Source organism: Podarcis pityusensis (assembly GCF_964106645.2).
Source record: "Podarcis pityusensis genome assembly, chromosome: 7".
In the NCBI taxonomy this organism is placed as follows: Eukaryota; Metazoa; Chordata; class Lepidosauria; order Squamata; family Lacertidae; genus Podarcis; species Podarcis pityusensis.
In genome coordinates this window covers 20,144,519-20,168,170 of record NC_138031.1, presented here as the reverse complement: position 1 = coordinate 20,168,170, position 23,652 = coordinate 20,144,519, and the positions used below count along the sequence as shown (strand labels likewise).

At 45.5% G+C, this 23,652-nt stretch overlaps 1 protein-coding gene across 3 annotated transcripts in view; it reads right to left on the bottom strand.

Annotated features, from left to right (window-relative positions):
* Nucleotides 1–22,655, bottom strand: part of SYBU (syntabulin) — a 43,807-nt gene extending 21,152 nt beyond the window's left edge. For 2 of the 3 annotated variants that reach the window (XM_081012629.1, XM_081012630.1), the window contains exons 1-3: nucleotides 22,435–22,655; nucleotides 19,720–19,927; nucleotides 1,380–1,580 (exon numbers count right to left, since the gene is read on the bottom strand). In XM_081012629.1, coding sequence (XP_080868755.1) covers nucleotides 1,380–1,580; nucleotides 19,720–19,927; nucleotides 22,435–22,461 — 436 coding nt within the window. In that variant the 5' untranslated portion in view covers nucleotides 22,462–22,655. Of the gene's footprint in view, nucleotides 1–1,379; nucleotides 1,581–7,307; nucleotides 7,614–19,719; nucleotides 19,928–22,434 lie in introns of those variants that run through there. The other variant, XM_081012631.1, reaches the window with a different exon arrangement.
* Between the last annotated feature and the right edge of the window lie 997 nt (nucleotides 22,656–23,652).

Here is a 23,652-nt window from a genome sequence, read left to right as displayed (position 1 = left end):
GTTAGCTGCTTTGGATGCTTTTAGCTGATCAGCAGCTTAACTTTTTTTAAATAAAAGGGGGGAAAACCAATTTCTACGGGAAGCATTCTTGATACTTAAAAGGGTGCTTGCTTTGCTACTGCCCTGATTTATTCATCACAGGTGGTTTACAGCCACACAATATAGTGAAGAAACGTCTGGCATCCAGACTTAGGAGCGGTTCCAGGAGGATTCCCAGCCCCCACCCCAGTTCAGAAACATGGAACTTACTGTACATGATACAGCCAAACTGGGACACATGCACAATAACACATTTTTGTCTATCTCCCCTGCACTTGCAGAAAGTTAACTCAAAAATAGAACAGTATGCACCCATGAATATTTCCTAGAGTGAGAGACTGGGAGATTGAAGAAAAGATCACAGGTGAGACCTGGAAAGCTTTGTCATTTTCTGTGGGAGCCAGGATTAAGCCTTGGATAGAGAGAAAATTCTGTATATTTCTACACTTTGGGGTGGGGGTGGGGTATTTCAGAAACCCTGCAGCTGATTTTCTTGCTGCTTATTTTTTATGTTTTTGCTTTTATGGGAATCTGTCTTTTATTAGAATCTGCATTCTGTTACGTATTTCTGACTATAATTGACTGCTTCAGTTTTTATATTATATAGATATTATGTTACATTTTGACATTTGTGTTCGGTGTTGTAAACTGCCCTGTGGTCTTATGACAAAGGGTGGTATATAAATTTAAACAATCGTAATAAGAACAGTGATAATAACGGGTTGAAGCTGTCTTTTTTTCACTAAATTTTCTACTGAGATTAGTGATCTTAGCTGTAACAAGGTCGACCAAAGCCCAACCAACACCACAATACAAAATTTGGAAGAAATCCAAGGCAATTAACTAATAGACAGATGAGAAAAACCAAACAAGTGACCATTTGTCAGCTAGTATCATACGTTTCAAAGCAGAAAGAAAAGATCTTTTCATCCTAGCAGCAAAACACCCCCGAATGATGAGACAATGACAACAAAATGACAAAAAACCCAGGCAGTTCCTAGAAGGCTTCAAATGAAGTTTGTATATCAATCAAAGTGTTCAAATGCTTCCTGATCTTCTAGCTACTGCACCAGGCCCCATAGGATGACACTGTCACCTTTTTGTTCGTCTGTAATTTTCTGTTTGTTTTTTTAAAAACAACACTTTGTAGTATTTTGCATCATTGCATCTAAACAATTGCGAAGATCTAGCAATCCACATAGCTATGTAAATGTAGGCAAAGCGTCTGATTTACAAGCAGTGGGTATTGCATGCAATTTTAGAGACATTCTGACCATCACCTGTCATGAGACAAAGCAAAAGTACCACTGACAAATCCAGAGACCCAAAAGGGATCTTACCTGGCTTTATGAAGCTTGCCTTTGTTTCCTTCTTATATCGAGCCGGCTGTTGAGTTCCATCCCCCATTGTTCCCAAATTAAATTTCTTCCTTGTGTAGTCTCCTCCATCATTGCCTGTACAAAAACCAACTGGACTGTTTCCAGCATCAGGAGGTGTCTTAACTGGAGAGACGGACTGGCTGCTGGGGCAACCTGTGTCATCTGCAAACAGGAGACCAAAAGCAAAAAATAAAACCAAAATGCGACACAGGAGAGATCCTTCGTCTGACTGAAAACAGATGATGGAGAACTGTTCTCTTTTAATTATTATGACTATCTGTTAAGTATATCCCACAACCAATGAAGCATGTGTGTAAATCCTGCAATAGCTAGATAGAGAAGATATTTGCTTTCTGTGGGGGGAATTCTGTGCCTGTATTGAAAAACGTGGAGGGGGCACAATTTCGGGACAGCAGCTGGTTCCTTGGACGTCTAAGGACCGTGAAAGAAAAAAGCCACCATGAATTCCTTAACCTGCTGCTTCCTGGTGATGTCAAAGGAGACCTGCTGAACTGTGGATTCATATACAGCTTTTATTTACAACAAGAGCGGTATCTGGTTCAGGGACACAAAAAAGCCTCTGCCTTGTAACAGGGAGGGAATAAGAAGAGAGTGAAAAAGGAGACTTGTCACTGAATAGGCTAGGGAGCAAGCCTCCTTAATCTCCAAGAGCATATTATTAGGAGTGTAGATTTGGCTTTTGGGGGAGGGGACACACACCTCGTGACACATGCCCCTGTTCTCCTGCCCCCAACCTTCATTCCTTTCAGTGGCAATGCCTCTGTAGCAATCCCTCACCCACTGACAGGATTTTGGAAGGGGAAAGAATCTGTTTTGAGGGATGTGTCTGCGCCACGTGTCTGCACCTCACGCGTCCCCAGCCTGGAAGGGGAAAAGCGACAGCCTCTCAAATAAGCAGGTGACCGGGGGTGGGGTGGAGGTGGGGCTGTCACTCCCAGGACAGCCCTACCATTTGGCATACGAGGCAGCAGCCCCAAACAGCAGGTGCTGAGGGTGGGGCTCTCCATCATTCCCCATGTGATTCCTATTCTACCATTTCCCATTGCCATTTGAGATGTAAGATTCAGTTGCCTGCCTGGTGGGATTCTGTAAGCGGAAAGGAGGTGTCTATGTGGTGCTATCTTGTCCTTTTCCTCGGGCAGCAAACTGACTTGGTCTAGCCTCCAAGCAGCTTGCTACTCTCAGCTGCTGGGGAGATTCCAGGTCCAGTATACCTGAAGAAGCGTCTCCACCCCCATCATTCTGCCTGGACACTGAAGTCCAGCGCTGAGGGCCTTCCGGCGGTTCCCTCACTGTGAGAAGCCAAGTTACAGGGAACCAGGCAGAAGGCCTTCTCAGTAGTGGCACCCGCCCTGTGGAATGCCCTCCCACAAGATGTCAAAGAGAACAACTAAAAGACTTTTAGAAGACATCTGAAGGCAGCCCTGTTTAGGGAAGCTTTTCATGTTTAATAGACTATTGTATTTTAATATTGTGTTGGAAGCCTCCCAGAGTGGCTGGGGAAACCCAGCCAGATGGGCGTGGTATAAATAATAAATTTCTTCTTCTTCTTCTTCTTCTTCTTCTTCTTCTTCTTCTTCTTCTTCTTCTTCTTCTTCTTCTTCCCTGACAGAATCAGAGCAGCATGCGCACCTCTCAGTTTCCACCTATTTATTGTGGGGACACGTGTGGCGCTGTGGGTTAAACCACAGAGCCTAGGACTTGCCGATCAGAAGGTCGGGGGTTCAAATCCCCATGACGGGGTGAGCTCCCGTTGCTCGGTCCCTGCTCCTGCCAACCTAGCAGTTCGAAAGCACGTCAAAGTGCAAGTAGATAAACAGGTACCAGTCTGGCGGGAAGGTAAATGGCGTTTCCGTGCGCTGCTCTGGTTTCGCCAGAAGCTGCTTAGTCATGCTGACCACATGACCCGGAAGCTGTACACCGGCTCCCTCGGCCAATAAAGCGAGATGAGTGCTGCAAGCCCAGAGTCGGCCACGACTGGACCTAATGGTCAGGGGTCCCTTTACCTTTACCTATTGTGGGGATGGTGCAAAGAGCTTTTCTTTTCATCCCTGATACCTTTCTGCTACACCACCTCCAGTTAGGCACCCTGGATCCCCAAATCTGGATATGATGTTGTTGTCGGCATCCATATCTCTCAAGAGGCACTGGAGTGTGCCTCTGGGGTAAAGTCAAATTGCTGTGTTAGCAGCAGCTAAGTGACCTTCCTTGGGTTGCAAGCCTGGGCAGTGTGTATGGAGGTCTTGGGCTTCCCAGACGACAAGACAAGTCTTGCTCCTGTTGACGTGGTCCAAAGGAAAACAGAGCAATATGTTTGGCACCAGCTTGGCTGCAAGAGTTGCCGGAAGGAGGACACTTTCCTAATATAGGGAATGACTCCTCTAATGCATCATTCACATTCTCCCATTCATATTTTCCAATCAAGGCAATATTTATCTCTGCATAGAAAAGCTGATGATGGCACAAGGCAACTGGTACAATTTGAGAAAACAGTGACTGGGGAAGGAGACATCTCCAAAGGGTAAGAATCAGCAATACAGAAATTGCTATTGGAGAATGAATTCAGGTGGAGTTCTGATCTTAATGGGACATGGGAGAGAGAATTTCGTTTACAAATTGAAGGCGGCTAGAAGACTAGAATCAAATCTGGTCAATGCCTCCATTTAAATTGATATCATCCCACAATTCTTCACAAATGATATCAAACACCACAGATATGTTCCTTTATCAACACAGGGTCCTCCCAGTTCTGTTAAAGGAGTTGTTGTGCAATACCTACATTCTGAGCCTCCGGGGCCGGATAAGACAGCCCTGGAGGGCCGGGTTTGGCCTGGTGCCTGAGGTTCCCCACCTCTGGCCTAAGGGGCAAGTTTCTACTATGGTTCATCTTCATCCAATTATTTTAAAAGGCAAGTCGTTCCCAGAAGTAGTTTGGGAAAATGCCAAAAAAGAGTGGAATGCACATCGATTTCTCTATGTCTCCAAAATGCTAGCCAAGTTTTGTTTTGCTTTGTTTTTAAAGCACAAGCTTCACTGGTGTGCAACCAAGTTTAGGAAACCTGCAAAGTTTGGAAATGGTTTAGGAGAGCTGTAAGCTACATGCGTTTGCTGACAGCCTGGTCAAAGTAAACAGAGCAGGTGTTGGCAACAAGCTGCTGCGTTACAGGGAATCATATTTCATTAGCAAAAGGGAAAGCCTTCAAGACCTACAGCACAGTTTTCCAGGTTTCTCTTTCATAGGAGGGACTGGGATTCTTTGTTCCAGTGGGGAGGGCAGAAGACCTTCAAAAGAGAATCTGCAGGAGTCAATGCAGAATATATTCATACTCAGTCTAGAAGTGCTTCCTGACAATCTGGTCAAAGCACTGAACGCTGGCAGCCAATTTCATATCCCTCTTTTTCAAGGAACAATATTATATAAAGCATGTGCAAAGTATCTCCAACCCCATGCAATGCAGGAATCAAGTGCCACCTGTCCTAATAATAATAATACTTCATATAGCTCATTGAGAGTTTCAATAGTACCTTGTTGCAATCCTTATTGTTTGGATAATACTACTAATACTAATTCATAATAATTCATGATACTTCATAATGCTTCATCATGAATAATAAAAAATAAAAAAACAAAACTTCATATAACACATTTAGGACTCAGCTACATTAGTCAAAAACCAGTGCTTTGAATGCATTATAAACATGCAACACCAGATGGCATTGGAGAGCAAAGAAAACCTCTTTGAGATTTTACATAGCGGTTTTCTTTAGTTATAATGATTTAATTTCTGACCTATTTATAGCGTCGTCCCCCCGGGTAGATCCACACTTAGCCTATTCAGAGTTTCAACAGTACGGTGTTGCAATCCTTATTGTCCCCATATTGCAGATGGGAATGTTGTACTTGACTGCTCCTTATGTATCACATCCCACAGGGGATACATTCTCTCAAACTTAAATCACTGCATAGTTTATAGTCAGAAATATGCAGTGTAGAATTCACAAGGGGATAGCCAAGTGATGGTTTTCCCATATGTACTGGGAATGCCCAGAGGTAAAGGAATTCTGGAATAAAACCCTAAATGTTATTAATTTATTAGTGAAGCTTTCAATAAACTTTAATTTCATGACTATGGATATACTTCGAAACACGGCTATAGTGAAAGGTGACCAGCTTACCTTCAAAGCTATGATTTTAGCGGGAAAGGCAACGATAGCTTTAGGTTGGAAAGATAGAGAAAAATGGACAATAGAGGCATGGAATTTGTTTGAATTTATACAGTCGGACATTGTTGCAGTCATGTCACAGGAAACAATGTGGAGGGTCAAGTCCACCACGATAAGGAACAGATGGAACCCCTATCTTCAATGGATAGAAACTACTGGAACAAAATACATTTGGTGGAAACTAAAGACGCTATGCCCATGGCTGAGGCTAATTGTTTGAACCCTTCCAATGGATTGGGGGGGGGGAGGGAGGGAAGGAAAAAAATTATACAGGAAATTTAAAAATTGGAAGGAGATAATATAATGTATGTAAAAATCCTGAACTCCAAAAATTTAAAAAAAGAAAAGAATTCACAAGGGGATTCAATTCTACAACATTATAATGTCTACGTACGTTTCACAAAGCTTCCCAACTCCCTTGGGAAGCTTCCAGGGCTTCCAAGCCCTGCTAGGGCACACCACTGATATCTTCACTGTGTCCCTTTCTAATTCTTCCCCCCCAGCTTAGACACCAAGCAGGACCATGGGTCTAAGCTGCCATTTTAATTTTCCACAAAGCCTTCAACATAGCAGCAGCCCATGGCATTCTGGGAAATTCAAACTGGTGGGCTGCATTGACCCATCACTGCTTGGATCAGTGCAGTCTGCTGCTACCTCCTCCTACTGGCTGGTACACTCACCATGTTCTACCAACAGAGAAGGGGGAAACTGCTGCATTTTCTCCTGCGCCCTCTCAAACATGGCTCCGGCCCTGAATGCTAAATTCAGCCTCACAACTCCTCCATTTTAACTGAAATTGCTTAAGCTCTCCAGCTTTCACGGACATCAGGCTGCTTATCATGGGAACAAACTGAACTTGGCACAGACAACAATTCCTCCTCTTGGCTCCTATCAACATTAATGACCTTTAGACATACCAATAACTAAGCCAGGCTTTTGAATTCAGATGCAGACAATGAAAGGATTTGTTGCATGCAATCCTCTTTCCTATGACCCTTCTGTTATTTCTAAATAAACGATATACCTAATATACCCCCCTCCCCACAAAGCAGCCACATGGAAAATATACGGTACATCTGGACAGTTGCAGGACCCAGCTCGTACTGCCAGAGACATTTCCACCTCCCCACCCCCCAGCAATGCATATAAATGTATCAGATGTACATTTGAACTCAAGATCTTTTGCAGGATCAAAATTTTCGCTGTCACCCAAAATAGCAGCAGTGCACTGCACATCACAAGAGGCAAAGTCATTCCTTGATGTAGGACACAGCTTACATCCCTGCATATATAAATCAGCCTTCTTCAACCTGGTGCCCCTCCAGACCTTTTATGACTACCTAACCTCTGACCGTGAACTATGCATTTTCTTTGCCTACCTCCATTGCCTTGTCACAAATCATCCCACTGCCAGATCAATCACTAGAAGGACAGTGGGCTGACCTCTGGAGTATCCTGAAGACCTCATGCATCTCCACACTGCCAACTTAGCAACTCTGCTCAAGGTCCAGCAATTTGACAAGATTCCTTACAGGGTGGGGAATCACTTTCTTTTAAAAAATAAAATATATTTTTATGTAAAAATAAAATATAGCAGAGCGACACATCTACAGACACTTCCATAGCAGCGTAAGAAGCATTTACCAGATTGTGAAGGCACAGCCAGAGTCCTGACCGGAACGGAGAGGAAATTTCCATGTCGTCCATTTGTAACCGGAGATAACATTTCCCCGAGGCTATGACTATCGTTGCGCAGAAGAAATTAAGAGGAAAAGGGAAGGATGGGACTTGGTGGTACCATCAAACCACGAGTTGGTTAGCACCAGCTCTTACTCCTCTGTTCACTTGGACATAGCATTTTTTGTTATTAAAAAAAGAAAGAAAAGAAGCAAGGTTCATTCTGTCAGCTTTCTGCTTTCATGACTTGGCAAGTCTTAATCTTGGATGGCACAAAATGTTTGCCCCGCCTTTTTTCAGAAGGCCGTCTGTTACAAACAGTTTCTAACAGACGTCAGCTATAACTTGGCTGACAACTCAGGCAGGATGTTAATCCCTTTGCAGAACAAGCACATAAAAAATAAATAAATCCTCACTTGCCTGGGAATTAAGAACAGGCCCTATTCTTCCCCAAACCACCAAAATGATGCTTACAGATGGCATGATGTTGAGTTGACAATGAAGATGGCCCAAATGAAACTCCAAAAGCAAGTCTCAAGGCTCACATGCTGATTACGGATTCGAAAGGGACAGCTGCACATTCCTGATTTGCAGAGATTGCAGGATCTAGATGATCCTCAGTGGTCCCTTACCACTCTATAATTCTATGATTAGGTGACAATGCATATAAAATATATATACAGTGGTACCTTGGGTTAAGTACTTAATTCGTTCCGGAGGTCTGTTCTTAACCTGAAACTGTTCTTAACCTGAAGCAGCACTTTAGCTAATGGGGCCTCCTGCTGCTGCCGCGCCACCGGAGCACGATTTCTGTTCTCATCCTGAAGCAAAGTTCTTAACCCAAGGTACTATTTCTGGGTTAGAGGAGTCTGTAACCTGAAGCCTATGTAACCTGAAGCGTATGTAACCCGAGGTACCACTGTAGTAGGTAAAAATCATACCAAAATGCTGATGACTTTTCATAAGAATTTTTTAATTAAAAAAAAAATCACAAACTCTTGTGGTGAACTGAGCTTAAGACTGAAAAAAATGAGAAACGGACATTTGCCCATATGGGCAGTGTCAGGGTCCTGGAAGTTGCTCATGGATGCCAGCCCTCAAACTATTTTATAAGAATGAATAGTATAACAATAAGTAGTGAATTGCAATGAGAAAAGTGCATTCATCACTAAACTACACCGTCATTTTAATGGTGGGGAACCGAGACAGAAAGTAACCTGCTCAAGGCTACTGCTCCTGGTAGTTAAACTCTCTTAACATATATGAAGCTTCAATCTGATCCAAACCTAGCATCCCAATCCAGATCTGGATCTGCTTGCAATGTACAGACCATGTGCATGTATAGAGCTAGTGCAAAGCAGTGCCAGAGGATGACTGATCAGATTCCAATCCCCATAAACTTCATTGCATGACCTTCAGCCAGCTCCTATAATTCAGCCTAATCTACCTCACGAGGGTGATGGGAGGATAAATTCGAGGAAGAACTGTGTAAGCTGCATTGAGTTCACTGGAGGAAAAGATGGAGTAAATATGCAATCAAGATTTACCTGAATCAGTGCGGCAAGGGGGGGGGGGCGATAGCCCGAGAGTCTGTTCAGCAGCCTCAGCTTTTTTTGGCTAGAGTCAGTCAGGTCTCCACCCTCCCAGGCCAGGTGGGAAAAGGTTTGCAAGGCAGGGAGCAGGTCTTCCAGCACTCACAGTCAAGACATACCAAACATTGACTTTCAAAAGGGAGCTGAACTAGCTGGACTGCAGCGCCCTTCCAGCTCTATAATGCTATGATAATGTGATCATGGAAGAAAATGGAATATGCACAAGAGAATGAAGACTAAGGGCTCAACTAGACTGGTAAAGAAAAAGTGATTTATGTGTGTTGTATATGCGATATAACATTGTGTCACCAGATGGCGATGTGGAGTCCTGTTTTTCTCTACCTGTTTTCCCTGTTTAAATTTACAACGCTACAGAAATGCCTCTTTGATGTGTTTAGATCCAGCCTAAGTTCTGTCACTGGTTGTATGTGCAAGGAAGCACATGAAACCGCTTTCGACAAACTGAAACTGGCATTATACCAGTGCAATTTTCAGGGCTTTCCCTGAAGAATCCTGGAACTGCAGTCTGGTGAAGGCACTAACATACCCTCCAACATTTCTCTGATGAAAATAGGGACCTCTTATTCAACAACAACAACAACGCCTTTATACCCTCTCCCACCTGACTGGTTGCCCCAGTCACTCTGGGTGGCTTCAAACATGATGCATAATCACTTATCTGCTTGGCTCAGGGGGTTGAATATCTCCATATCCTCCAACATTTTCCCAATGAAAATAGGGACGTCCTAAGGAAAAGTGAGTGGGACACGGGTGGCGCTGTGGGTAAAACCTCAGCGCCTAGGACTTGCCAATCGCATGGTCGGCGGTTCGAATCCCCGCGGCGGGGTGCGCTCCCGTCGTTCGGTCCCAGCGCCTGCCAACCTAGCAGTTCGAAAGCACCCCCGGGTGCAAGTAGATAAATAGGGACCACTTACCAGCGGGAAGGTAAACGGCATTCCGTGTGCTGCGCTGGCTCACCAGAGCAGCTTCGTCACGCTGGCCACGTGACCCGGAAGTGTCTCCGGACAGCGCTGGCCCCCGGTCTCTTAAGTGAGATGGGCGCACAACCCTAGAGTCGGACACGACTGGCCCGTACGGGCAGGGGTACCTTTACCTAAGGAAAAGTGAGACATTCTGGGATCAAATCAGAAACCAGGATGGTTTCTGTGAATCCGGGACTGCCCCTAGAAAATAGGGGCACTTGGAAGGTCTGCACTAAGAATGAGCTCTTTACAGATCCCTAGTCTCCCTACCCTAGAATTCATGGTGCCCTAGAAAGGGAAAAGAAATCGCTGGCAGCATTAAGATAAATTCAACAGTGTAAATAAGTTTTGATCGATGCAATAATGGAATACTGAATGGTGTAGTCAGTGTTTTTTTTCTTCCTAAAAAAAATGTTTAGGGGTACTCTCATTTTCCTACTCATATTGAAATACTGCCCCCTCAATGAGGCCAAACAAAATGTTTAGGGGTATGCATACCCCTGCGTCCCCCCAGGAAAAAAGAACTGGGTATAGTATTTGTAAAATATGCAGGAATTTATGACATGTAAAATGAACCATGGAAAGAGAAGAAGGGAAGTCACTGATATCTTAAGGATGTAAAATGAGTATTTTAAATCGTAAAGCAGAAAATTTAATAAAAATTATATACAGAAAAAAGAAAAATAAATATTAAGCCAGTTTTAAGTTTGTAATGAAGGCCCTTAAGAGCTAACTTGCAATGAATGTATTGTGTGCTTTTGTTTTCTAATGTTGACGAGCTTTGCAACCATCCATCAGTGCCAAAGGATGCTTTCAAAACCTTTAAAAGAAATTGTAAAGTGTAACTTTGCTCCGAGTCCTATGTGCAGATGCATTGAGAAAGAAATGAACTAAAGCGGCGAAGGATGAGGCATACTTTGCCAGGTGCTCCTCTTTTCCAGCTCACTGTGGTGACTGATTTACAAAGCAGGTGAAGACAGAAGCGAAAGTCATCGGGAGTGACTTCTCAAGCAGGTGCACCGAGCACTGAGATGAGGGAAAAGAAGGGCTCTTGCAAGACTATATCAGTTTTCCAGGAGTTGCCAGGCAAGATAATTCCATATTAATTCATGTGCATTCTGACCCTAGGCATATGCACACTCTGAAACAAACCCTGCTGAGTTCAACAAGGCTCACTCTTGAGCAAAAGTATACAAGAATTGCTGCCTAATGGTGGGATCCTATGTACATCTGCAGAAACACAAGCCCCACTAAGTTCAATGGAGCTTATTCCGAAGGTTAAATCTTCAGTTGGGGTTGGCGGTTGTTTTAATTTGGGTATAACTGTAAACTGTTTATTATTGCCATTATAGTGGTACCTTGGTTCTCGAACTTAATCCGTTCTGGGAATCTATTTGACTCCCGAAACGGTTTAAAAACCAAGGCACGGCTTCTGATTGGCTGCAGGAGCTTCCTGCACTCAATCAGAAGCTATGGAAGCCGCGCCGGACGTTCAGCTTCTGAAAAATGTTTGCAAACCAGAACACTCACTTCTGGGTTTATGGCGTTCGGGAGCCTATTTGTTCAGGAGTCAAGCCATTCACGTACCAAGGTACCACTGTATTCTTATTGTTATTATTGGTTTCTATTGATTTATTGGTTTGTTTGTTGCTCATATAGGATATTTTGTTTTTGTAATGTTTGATGCCTTGTTGTGTTTTTATATATGTTGTAAGCCACCCAGAGGGGCTGGGGAAACCCAGCAAGATGGGTGGGATATAAATTAAAATAGTAGTAGTAGTAGTAGTAGTAGTAGTAGTAATAAGGGTATACATCAGAGGTGGGGGATCCTTTTAGCCTGAGGGCCATATTCTGTTCTCAACAACCACCCAGGAGCCAGTTGACAGTGTTGTGCAGGACGAGAGGCAAAGTGGGTGGAGCGATTAATGTGAATATCTCCTGTTTCCTTGAGTTGTTCTGATGTCTGCTGCTTGCTTGGATGGAAGAATGGAGGTGTATGATGTTTTCCTGGAATATAGGCTACTATATGAAGATAAGTGCCATACTGTACACTGCGGGATGTAATCTGCTGGGAGCAGTCAAGTACAACATTCCTTGTAATGCTAGAGAAGACATGCGAGGGAATGTTTGGTCCAGCCAGTCGAAACTTCCTGTCCTCCTGGCTGGAACATCCTTCCTTTTGCATGTGACAGAAGGTGGGCGTGACCTAACCTGTCCAGGTAACAAAAGGACGAGTCACACAGCACCCCTCTCTCTCTTTTCCTTCCTTTCATTGTGTGAAGTGCTGGATCTTGCAGTCACTGGGATTATTCACCCATATGGGGTAGATCCACATGTACATATTTGTAACTTTAAGCCTTAAGCCTGCCTTCAGGGATCACACTGTGCTCTGCCTGATCGTGAGGAAACTTTCTTTTTCTTACTTATGAAGACTGTGGTGTCTTTATTCTTTTAGGAGGGATTCAAGGGAGCTTACCAGGAACGTACAATTCAATCTGAGACAGATTGAATTGTATACTAGTTAGAGGCTCACACGAGCCTGCAACCAGTTATCTGCTGTGCTGTGTAAAGGGGAAGGGAATGCACTCTGCTAAGTAAAGAAACTTGCTAACGCAAGTTAGGAAGGATAATAGTAAACAATATATCCTCTCCTGCCTCCCTGAACATTCCCACAGATACTCTACCAACCTTTTGCCTCTTGCACTGCCAATCACTGGCGTGCACAAGGGAATGTAGTGCTTGGTGTGAAAAAGATGCCCCATTTGTTATGAGTGCCACACATGTCTTACTACCTTGCAGGCAGTTCTCCACAGCCTATGTTCTCCAGAGTGCTCAGGAGACACTCTTTTGGGTTGCTTTTCTCTGGAACACCCAGGCCATGAATGGGCCATTCAAAGCTGAATAGCTGACACTGCTTTGCAGACATCCCCTTTTCCAGGTTGACAAGGTAAAATGCAGCGCTCAGTGGAGAACCGCTCCCAAGGAGCCCCTACTATGCAACTTACAAGGAAAACAGACCTGATGTGGTGAAATACTCGGCAGCTGATGAGGCAGGCGTTGCTGCTGGGAGAATGTTTTTCTCTCTGCCTGACATATGAACCCTGCAGCTGAAATCCAAACTGGAGGGGGAAGGCAGGAGGGTGCCTGTTTCAATGTCAGATGACAGACAGCATGCACGCCAAAGCATTTGTTTCATTTTATCGAAGCCTAGCATCCAGCTGGAAGTTTTATAACGAGCTCCACATGCAATTGGCTGGAACAAATGCGGGTTTTGAAAGCTGGCTTTCCCCCCCGCCGATCAATAATTTCATAGAAGAAATAATGGGGGGCAGCCGATGTTAGCCGTGCTCAGAGTAGACCCACTGAAATGAACAGACCTGTCTAATGCCAATGGATCACTCTGAGTAGAACTTAGTTGGATACAGCCCAACACCTTCCTGTGACTTTTGCAGCCCCACTGAGTTTGACAGGCCATTCTCTCTTAAAAAATGTGTAAAAATGCAGACGCAGAAATCTTATTCTCATTTTATCACCAAGGATGCCACTTACAAATGAATTAATCCAGAGTTAGCCTCATTTCAAAACATTTGCAGGATGTTTATGCAGCATGCATAAATCCTATTCCACAGAGAATCCTATGCATCCTTATTCTTATTATATGCAATGTTTTGGGGAAATAAGTCCTAGTGAGTCCAAGGGAGCATTCACTCTAATAATAACAATAACAATTTATTTATTGCTGCCCATATGACTGGGTTGACCCAACCACTCTGGGCAGCTTCCAACAAATTATAAAACCACAGTAAGATATCAAACATTAAAAACTATATAGGGCTACCTTCAGATGTCTTCTAAAAGTCAGATAGTTGTTTATCTGTTTGACATCTGGCGGGAGGGCATTCCACTGGGCAGGTGCAAGTACCTTCTGCTGGGTTCCCTGTAACCTCTCTTCTCACAATGAGGGAACCACCAAAAGACCCTCAGAGCTGGACTTCAATGTCTGGGCTGATGCTTCTTCAGCTACACAGCACCGAGGCCATTTAGGGCTTTTAAGGTAAGCACCAACACTTTGAATTGTGCTCGGAAACGTACTGGGAGCCAATGTACAGTGGTACCTCAGGTTAAGAACTTAATTCGTTCTGGAGGTCCGTTTTTAACCTGAAACTGTTCTTAACCTGAAGCACCACTTTAGCTAATGGGGCCTCCAGCTGCCACTTCACCACCGGAGCATGATTTCTGTTCTCATCCTGAAGCAAAGTTCTTAACCTGAGGTACTATTTCTGGGTTAGCGGAGTCTGTAACCTGAAGCGTCTGTAACCTGAAGTGCCTGTAACCCGAGGTACCACTGTAGATCCTTTAGGACTGGTTTCACATGGCCCCAGAGTCTGCTCCTAGGCACCAGTCTGGCAGGCACATTCTGGGTTAGTTGTGGTTTCCCAGTCACCCTCAAGGGTAGGTCCACAGAGAGCACGCTACAGTAGTCCAAGTGGGTTCCCCCACTCTGTACCACAGTGTGTAAAAAAGTGCACATATGACGATTTCACATATGATGTACACAGGTTGAGTTGCACAGAGCTATGTTATCATCACTTGGGGTCGTTTATATGTCTTGGTCCATATAGCTCAATATTGTCTTCATCAGTGGTTCTCAAACTTCCTTCCTCTGGGCAACCCTTTCACATTAAAAATTTGCTCGTGCCAGGCTGATTTTTAATTGATAAGAAATACATGAGGCAGGGGGACAACAAGAAGTGCTTTATTTATAACATAGAAGACAACTACTTTATAATATGATCATGGGACATGGTGGCTTCATTATGTACCTTTAGGTGCCAGGCAAAAACATTCCTCTTTAACCAGGCCTTTGGTTGCCCTTTTAAGGTGTGGGGGTTTTTTGGGGTGGGGGTGTTCTTCAGTTGTTTCTGTTTTTATTTTGATTATGTGTTCTGTGTTATAATATTGTTATTTTACCCTGTGAAACGCCCTGAGACCCGCTGGTACAGGACAGTATATAAATTATTATTATTATTATGAACAATGCAGCTACATAAGAACACAAATCATTCCCCAAAATATAATTATAAATGATCCTCTTACATATTTACCTCAAGCAGTGCTTTTTTTCTGGGGGGACACAAGGGGACGCATACCCCTAAACATTTTGTGAATCTTTGTACTTTTGTCCATTTACTGTATTTATTTTTCCTGATATGAACTATAAAATTGTGATTTTCTTAAGACAAAATGAGAGTACCCCTAAAAAATTTTAAGGAAAAAAAAAACATGGACCTTAAGTATGTATACAAACTCAGTAAGAGGTGTGAACTTGCTTTTGCTGGGTAATCTCATTTATATTAGGCCTAATTTGAGACAAACAAACTCTCATCTCCTCATCAACAGAAAGAATCTTTGCTCTTGCTCTCATTTTCAAAAGATATCTATCCATATTCTGCAAAATAATAATAATAATATTTTGATAAACTGAAATGTTTAAATGCTTCTTTGATATTCCTTGAATCTTCCTGCCACACTTGCCATTCTCTCCTGCCACACCCTTTGAGAAGCTGTGGTCTACATTGGCTGGCAGTCACTCTGCAAGGCTTCAAACTGGGGACATTCCCAGTACAGAGGATGCTCAGGTTGCGAAAGTGATCTGTGTGGGAGGCACATTCACAACCCGCAGCATTTGCAACCCGCAGTGCCGCGTCTGCGCAAACGCGGGTCATGATTCGGCACTTCTGCACATGCGCAAAGTGCGATTTAGTGTTTCTGCACATGCGCAAGCGCCAAAACCTGGAAGTAATCCGTTCCAGTACTTCCGGGTTCAGTGCAGTGTGCAACCTGAAAATGTGCAACCTGAAGCGTCTGTAACCCAAGGTATGACTGTACTGGGGGTCCCCAGATCTGCTGTACATTGAACCTGGGATGTTCTGAACCCAAATTAGATGCTTTACCACTGAGCTATGCCACTGAGAGCCAGTGTGGTGTAGTGGTTAGGAGCGGTAGACTCGTAATCTGGGGAACCGGGTTCGCGTCTCCGCTCCTCCACATGCAGCTGCTAGTCACATTTCTTTGAAGTCTCTCAGCCCCACTCACCTCACAGAGTGTTTGTTGTGGGGGAGGAAGGGAAAGGAGAATGTTAGCCGCTTTGAGACTCCTTCGGGTAATGATAAAGCGGGATATCAAATCCAAACTCTTCTTCATCTCCTCACTATAACTAGCCTGCCTGCTAGCCAGTCAAGGAGTTAGGGAAAGAGCAGAGCAGCACAGCAGAGACCCAAAAGGTACCAACTAAAGGAGCAGAGCAGTCATAAGAAGGGAGAAGAGCAAGACAACCACAGCCCTACCCCCACTTTCACTTGTCCACCCCCACCACAACCAGCCAGCAATTGTCTGCTATCATACCCCTTTTTTCAATGGGAGCACGCTGGGGAAGCACTTAAAGCAAAAAAGATGGGTACAGCAGGGAGGGTGGCTGTAACTTCTCCACACATGTGGTTATACTTTATGAGTCAGCAAGTCTTTTCTTTAAGCAGCCCTGCCAATCCAGCTCTCCTCCTGCCCAATTGTGAAAAGCTTAGCAGGGCTGCTTTTGGCACCAATTATGACTGGAGTCCCGGCTCTGCGACTGCCGTGCACTGTCATTCGGGGCATATTTAACAGCCGCTCCCTCTCCTCTGAAAGACAGAGCCGGAGGCCTGCTTAGAATCCTTGTCACCCTCTTTGAACTATAAGTCCTACCGGGGGAAGCTGTGAAAGTTAAAGTGGTAGGCAAAAATAAGTACTTCCTCCACACAGAATGAAGTTGAACTACAGAATTCACTCCCCGGAGAGGCAACGATAGCCACTGAATTGGACAGCTGTGAAAGTGGATTGAACAAATTCATGGAGGACAAGGCTATCAGTGGTTAGCAGCCATGATCTAGCACACTGTTAGATGTAAGGTAAAGGTAAAGGGACCCCTGACCATTAGGTCCAGTCGTGGCTGACTCTGGGGTTACAGCACTCATCTCGCTTTATTGGCTGAGGGAGCCGGCGTACAGCTTCCGGGTCATGTGGCCAGCATGACTAAGCCACTTCTGGTGAACCAGAGCAGCGCACAGAAACACTGTTTACCTTCTCGCCGGAGCGGTAACTATTTATCTACTTGCACTTTGACATGCTTTTGAACTTCTAGGTTGGCAGGAGCAGGGACCGAGCAATGGGAGCTCACCCTGTCGTGGGGATTCGAACCACCAACCTTCTGATCGGCAAGCCCTAGGCTCTGTGGTTTAACCCACAGCGCCACCCGCATCCCTCTCTGTTAGAGGTAGTAGGACTCTAAACAACCAGTTGCTAGGAACCACAAATGGGAAGAGTGATGTTGCATACAGCTTTGACTTGAGTTCTTAGAAAGCCAATGTACATTATTAGCAGTGTAGATGTTCCCCTATAACTAAGAAATCCCTTGTGCCTCCTTGTACACTCTCCCTTGCTGAGCTGTTCCAAATTGTCTTTGGACTTGAATCACTAAGCCACTGTGTGGTTATAGGAAAATTCCCACTAGTCAAATTAGTATCAATATCTGCAGGGGATGGAGGTGGAGCAAGACTGTATTTTCATTTGCATGCTGTAATTTCCACACTCAACATTGCTTATATGGAACCAGGTGCAGCAAACATTTGGCCCCCCCAGATGTTGCTGAACTGCAACTCCCATCAGCTCCAGCAAGCAAGCATGGCCAATGGCCAGGGATGATGGCAGTTGTAGTTCAGCAGCATCTAGAGAGCCAAAAGTTCCATACACCTGTATTAGATGGTCATTATTTGATTACTGACCCACACATGTGACACAGTGAAGCAGTGGGAGGTTGGGTGTCACAAATCAGTGTTGTTGCATGACATCTGCTGGGTCACTTTTAATTGAGACAGGGATTAGAAACACCTTTGGATATAAGCTCTCTTTAGAAACCATCTTTTGAAACTGTAAATCGGTACTCTCCTGAACCAATTACCCCTCTCTCGTTTCACATGCAAACTTAAATTCGCAGATCTAAGCTGCTCCTGGGTAAACCTCACCCTTCAAGAGTCTCCAAGTGTGTAAACCTCAGCTCTGTTTAAAATGGGCATGCCAATTTTTTTTTTCATGCAGCGTTCAAGATAAACACTTACTAATCCAAACAGAAACATCTGATTTCAGTCAGCAGCACATGCTTCATGTGCTCCGAGCTGAGTTTCATTGACAGTGACTTTATTTCTCTCTAAAGCTCCACTGTACGGAGCCAGGCAATTGGCAATGTGGAAAAATACAGCAATATATATTTGGTGCCTCTTGGGATACATTTCTGACAAAGTAACTGGAGAAGGGCTGCAGCTTAGTGAAAGAGCATCTGCTTTGCATACAAAAGATCCCAAGTCCAACTCACAGCACCTCCAGGCAGGGCTGGGAGGGAACTTAGCCTAAAATCCTAACGAGAGCTGCTGTCATTCAGTGTAGACAATGTTGATATAGCTGGACCTGGCTTCCTAGGCTCCCATTATGCAGCAAATTGATTAATTTTCTACAGGTTTCAGTTGGTGTATTTGCTACCACTGACCCCGTTAGGAAGTTATTCTATTTTCTTGGGTAGAGAGGAAAAGCAATTGGGCTAAAATGCATGGGGAATCTATAGCCCTCCAGTTGTTGTTGGACTACAAGTCTCATGATCCCTGACCATTGACCATGATGGCAGTGGCTGATAGGAGTGGAGGCCCAACCCCCTCCAGTAATATTAGTAATAATTTTATTTGTATCCCGCCCATTTGACTGGGTTGTCCCAGCCACTCTGGGTGGCTTCCAACAAATATAAAAGCATAATAAAACATCAAACATTTAAAAATCCCTATGCAGCACTGCCTTCAGATGTCCTCTAAAGATTGTACAGTTACTTGACAATGATAGGACATTCCCTTGAACATGCAATTATAATGTGTCTATTACTTTCATTTTCCAATAAATACCCCATATCCTTTCCCAAATAGCCAAAGGCCTGGCATGATGGGACTTGCAGTTCAACAACATCTGGAGAACATAAGAAGAACCTAATGGTCAGGCCAATGGCTCATCTAATCCAGCTTCCTGCTTTCACAGTGGCCACCCAGATGCCAATGGGAAATGATCAAGCAAGACTCGAGTACAAGGGCACTCTGCCCTCCACTGCCACCAACTGTCAAGGCAGAACATAGTCATCATGGCTATCATGCCTACTAGGTTCATAAATAGCAACACCCTAGAGGTCCCGGGCCCTAAGGAAGTTAGATTAGCCTCAACCAGAGCCAGGGCCTTTTCAACACTGGCTCCGGCCTGGTGAAATGCTCTGTCTCATGAGACCAGGGCCCTGCAGGATCTGATTTCTTTCCGCAGGGCCTGTAAGACAGAGTTGTTCTGCCTGGCCTTTGGCTTGGAATTAACGTGATTCCCTCCCCCTATTTCCTTTTTCCTTTCTCCTTCTGTGATGGAACTCCTATTTGGGGACTTCCCTGGCTTTTTCCTGGCCCACGTAGGACCAGTCTGGATAGTTGGCCTTGGTGAAGATTTGACGTTTTCATCCCCAAAAAGTTTTTGACTTGAGTTTCTATTGAAATGAGGCTGCATTTTAATGTTGTATTTTAATCTTTTTTTAAGTTCTATCTTAATCAATTGTTTTATATCTGGTGTTAGCCACCCTGAGCCCAGTCTTGGCTGGGGAGGGCAGGGTATAAATAAAATTTATTATTATTATTACTAGTTCTCCATCTCTGGACTATAATATCAGCATTGCCACAGACACACTGTTTCTTCTAGTACCTGAGCAGAAACTGTTGCTGCTGATGGTCCTTGCAGACCCTCCAGAAGAGCTGAGGGGGTGGAATTCTCTGCTTTCCTCCTCCGAGAAGGGCGACTCAGATGCCGGGGACACTTTCTGGTGGCGGAGCTGCTGCTGGGGGAGATGAGGCCGGAGGACCAGGCGAGGAATGCGGCTGCGGCAGATCTCCTTGTCCTGCATTTTATGCTCCTTCCAATGACAGAGACAATGGGCACATCAGTCCATGCGTATTTCCCAGCCCCACCCAAAGGTCTGGCTCAATGTATGGAGTCAGCAGATCAGATAACACCCCTGGATAGCTCAGTTGGCTAGAGCATGGTGCTGATAACACCCAGGTTGCAGGTTCGATCCCCATACAGGACTGCTGCTTATTCCTGCATTGCAGGAGGTTGGACTTCAATGATCCTTGGGGTCCCTCCCAAATCTATGATGGTATGATCCCCACCAAAAACTGCTTCTGCTCAGGTGGAGCTGCCCATGGACAGCATTCCAGTTGGCCACAGTGAGCCACATGGAAGGGCCATCTCAATGGCACAACGTAAGAACATAAGAGCTGCTGGATCAGGGCAATGGCCCATCTTGTTCAGTATCCTGTTCTCATTGTGGACAAGCACATGCCTGTAGGAAACCCTTAGCAAGAAACCCAAGCACAAGATTACTCTCCCATCCTGTGGTTTTCAGAAACGGGTATTCAGAAGCATTGCTGGCCTCCAACTGTGGAGGCAGATCATAGTCATCATGGCTAGTAGCTAAAATCCTGGACCTAAAATTCTGGACGCAGTACAAAGCCAGATGGACTGGCTGGATATTTCTTATCTTATTTCCTTGATGTAGACTGAAACTACACTGATGATGAACATGATACAGTGGTACCTTGGGTTAAATACTTAATTCATTCTGGAGGTCCATTCTTAACCTGAAACTGTTCTTAACCTGAAGCACCACTTTAGCTAACGGGGCCTCCTGCTGCTGCCGCGCCACTGGAGCATGATTTCTGTTCTCATCCTGAAGCAAAGTTCTTAACCCGAGGTACAATTTCTGGGTTAGAGGAGTCTGTAACCTGAAGCGTATGTAACTGGAAGCGTATGTAACCCGAGGTACCACTGTACTAAGGTTCTGTGCACCATAAATGCCAAGCACATTACCTCCCTCCTCCCGCCAAGAATCCTGGCAGCTATAGTTTGTTAAGGGTGCTGGGAATTATAGCTCTGTGCAGGTTAGACGATGTGCTTTAAATGTATGTCGTGCACACAGCCTAACTGTGGTTCTGCCCATGCGGAAGCGATTTGCAGCGGCTGTTATGCCACTGCTGAACTGAGCAGAGCTAAAAACGAGACGAGAATGTGGGAAATGTCACATGCAGACATTGATGTGGCAAGCATCTTTGCAAGCATATGTATTCGTCACATGGCCTACTTGCTAGGAAGATGCGATTTGCTGCTGCTGAGGCAACTCCATCGTAATTGCAAAATGGCTCGCAGGGCTTTTCCAGCAATCTGTAAACGCTGGAGTTTTGCTCTTGTGCAACAGTCCAACATATCGCCATAAAAAGCCCCCTCTTGTATCCACACTTAGCAGATGGGGGTTAGCCTTGTTCGATCAATATGTGTGTGTGAGTATCCACACAGAAGTGCACTCCCCTGCCGGAGAGGTAGAAAAAACCAGAAGTCAACAGCTAAAAGCGAAAGGTTTTCCAGACTGGAGATGCACAGATCCTATGCAAAGACAACCGAGTACCAGCACTGCAATTACTGTGCTAAAATTGGATCAGCTGGAAAAGCACTGAAAGGCAATTATCGCAGCCGTTTGCAGCATCTTTGCCACCTGTATCGGCAGGGCTACAGCCCCCAAGAGGTTCCGGCAAATGCAAAGAGGATGGGGGAAGGAATGCCCAGAGAAAATGGGGATTCTGGTCAGCCTTCCCAGCTTTGGGGTGACGTAATTGTGAGCTAGGTCTCTCCCTGCCCCCCCCCCCGCAAAACCTCCACTCCAGAGAAAAATCTGCGGCAGGGGCACAGCAGCAGTGATGATGTCAGACTCCATCAGAGATGGACTCGAGGGACACTCTTCTGGGTGATGCTGTTGCAAGGAAGGTGGGGAGTGCGAGAGACACCTTTCATCTCCCCTTTGCTTGGGGACCCCCACTTATGAATTTCCTTCACCCCGATCCCTTGCCCCACACATCCCCATCCACCCTATTCGACTTCACTTCCTCAAATAAACGCACACACCCTGAATCCCACAAATTTTGCCTTAATGATGTCAGACTCCATCAGGGGCGGACTCAGCAGCGTTTGCTCTTTTAGCGTCTGTTGCTGGGCATTTTAGAGATGAGGAGTGGAGGGGAGGAGAAAGTGAAAATATCCATCATCCCACTTTTTTCTGCTGGTGTTTCCTAGTCTTAAACACCGCTCTTGCCTTAGCCAAAGCTTGAACCCCGGTGCCAGCACATACAACACCCCGCATTCACCCGCACACATTATGGCAAGCATTCACACGTACACGCGACACACCGAACGCCTGTCTTTGGGGCTGCACGTGCACGGACCTGCACCCACAAACGCACATCCTGATTTCCTCATCCTCCTCGCCAGCCCCACCGGTGAGCCCTCTTACCTCACCTGGCGGCTGTCCCCGAGGTGTCCCATCCCGCCCCTAGCCCGTCCCACCTGCAAGCCCCTCCGCCGTGCGCTCACCTTGCTGCTTTCCCGGAGGGGTCCCATCCCGCCTGGACCCGGCGACGCAGCTGCGGTGGGAGGTGGCGCGGGGCACAGAGCTGCTGGCCAGGGGAGGAGGCAGAGGCGAGGCGCCGTCAATGCCGCAGCAGCCTCCTAGCTCGCTCGCTCGCCCTCCTGCCTGCCTGCCGCTGCCTCGCTCGCTCCCTTGCTAGCGCGCAGCAGCTCCAGCCCTGCCCAGCCCGAGCGCTGCCTCGCCCCGCCCTGACACGTGGAGCCGCCGTTGCCGCCGACTGCTTCTTCCTGGTCCGCTTGGCTGCCTGGCGCTGCTGCAGCCGTGGACGCCTCCTGGCAGAGGGCAGAAGCGCCGCGGGGAGGGAACCGAGGGGCGCTTCGGTTTGCTTTGGGGAGGGAGCCTCTTGCGCCCACTTCTTTCTCTGAGCAGCGCGCGGTGTCGTCTTAGAATCATAGAACTGTAGAGTTGGAAGGGACCACCCAGGGTCATCTAGGCTACCCCAATTGCAAGAATCTCAACCAAAACATCCATGACGGATGGCCCGTCCAACCTCCAAGGAAGGAAGTTTTTCATCTTGGAGCGAAGCGGAGATAGCAGGTGTTTGAGAAATCAGTTGAGAACAAGCAGTACTGTCAACACACGCCTGTAACTACCGTACTTTATTTTATTTTTTAATGGAAGAAGTACATGGAATTTGCCAACCCAGTCGCCTCCATTTCTAAAGGATTGAAGTCTGCCATCTTTCAAACAAATACAGTGGTACCTCGAGTTGAGAACTTAATTCATTCTGGAGGTCCGTTCTTAACCTGAAACTGTTCTTAACCTTTAGCTAATGAGGCCTCCTGCCGCCGCCGCCGGATTTCTGTTCTCATTCTGAAGCAAAGTTCTTAACCTGAGGTACTATTTCTGGGCTAGCGGAGTCTGAAACGTGAAGCATTTGTAACCCGAGGTACCACTGTAGTTGCATCATACATTTTGAGGGTGGATTTTATGCCCTTCACTATGGTAATTTGCAGGAACATGACACACAATTTTTATTTGTTTGTATTTATTTATTGCATTTCTATCCCACATTTTGCCTCTCCAAGGAGCTTGAGGCACATGGTTCTCCCCTTCCTCATTTAACCCCCAGAACAACCTTGTAAGGTAGGCTGGGCTGAGAGGGTAGGGACTAGCCCAAGGTCACCCAGTGAGCTTCATGGCTTAGTGGAGATTTGACCCTT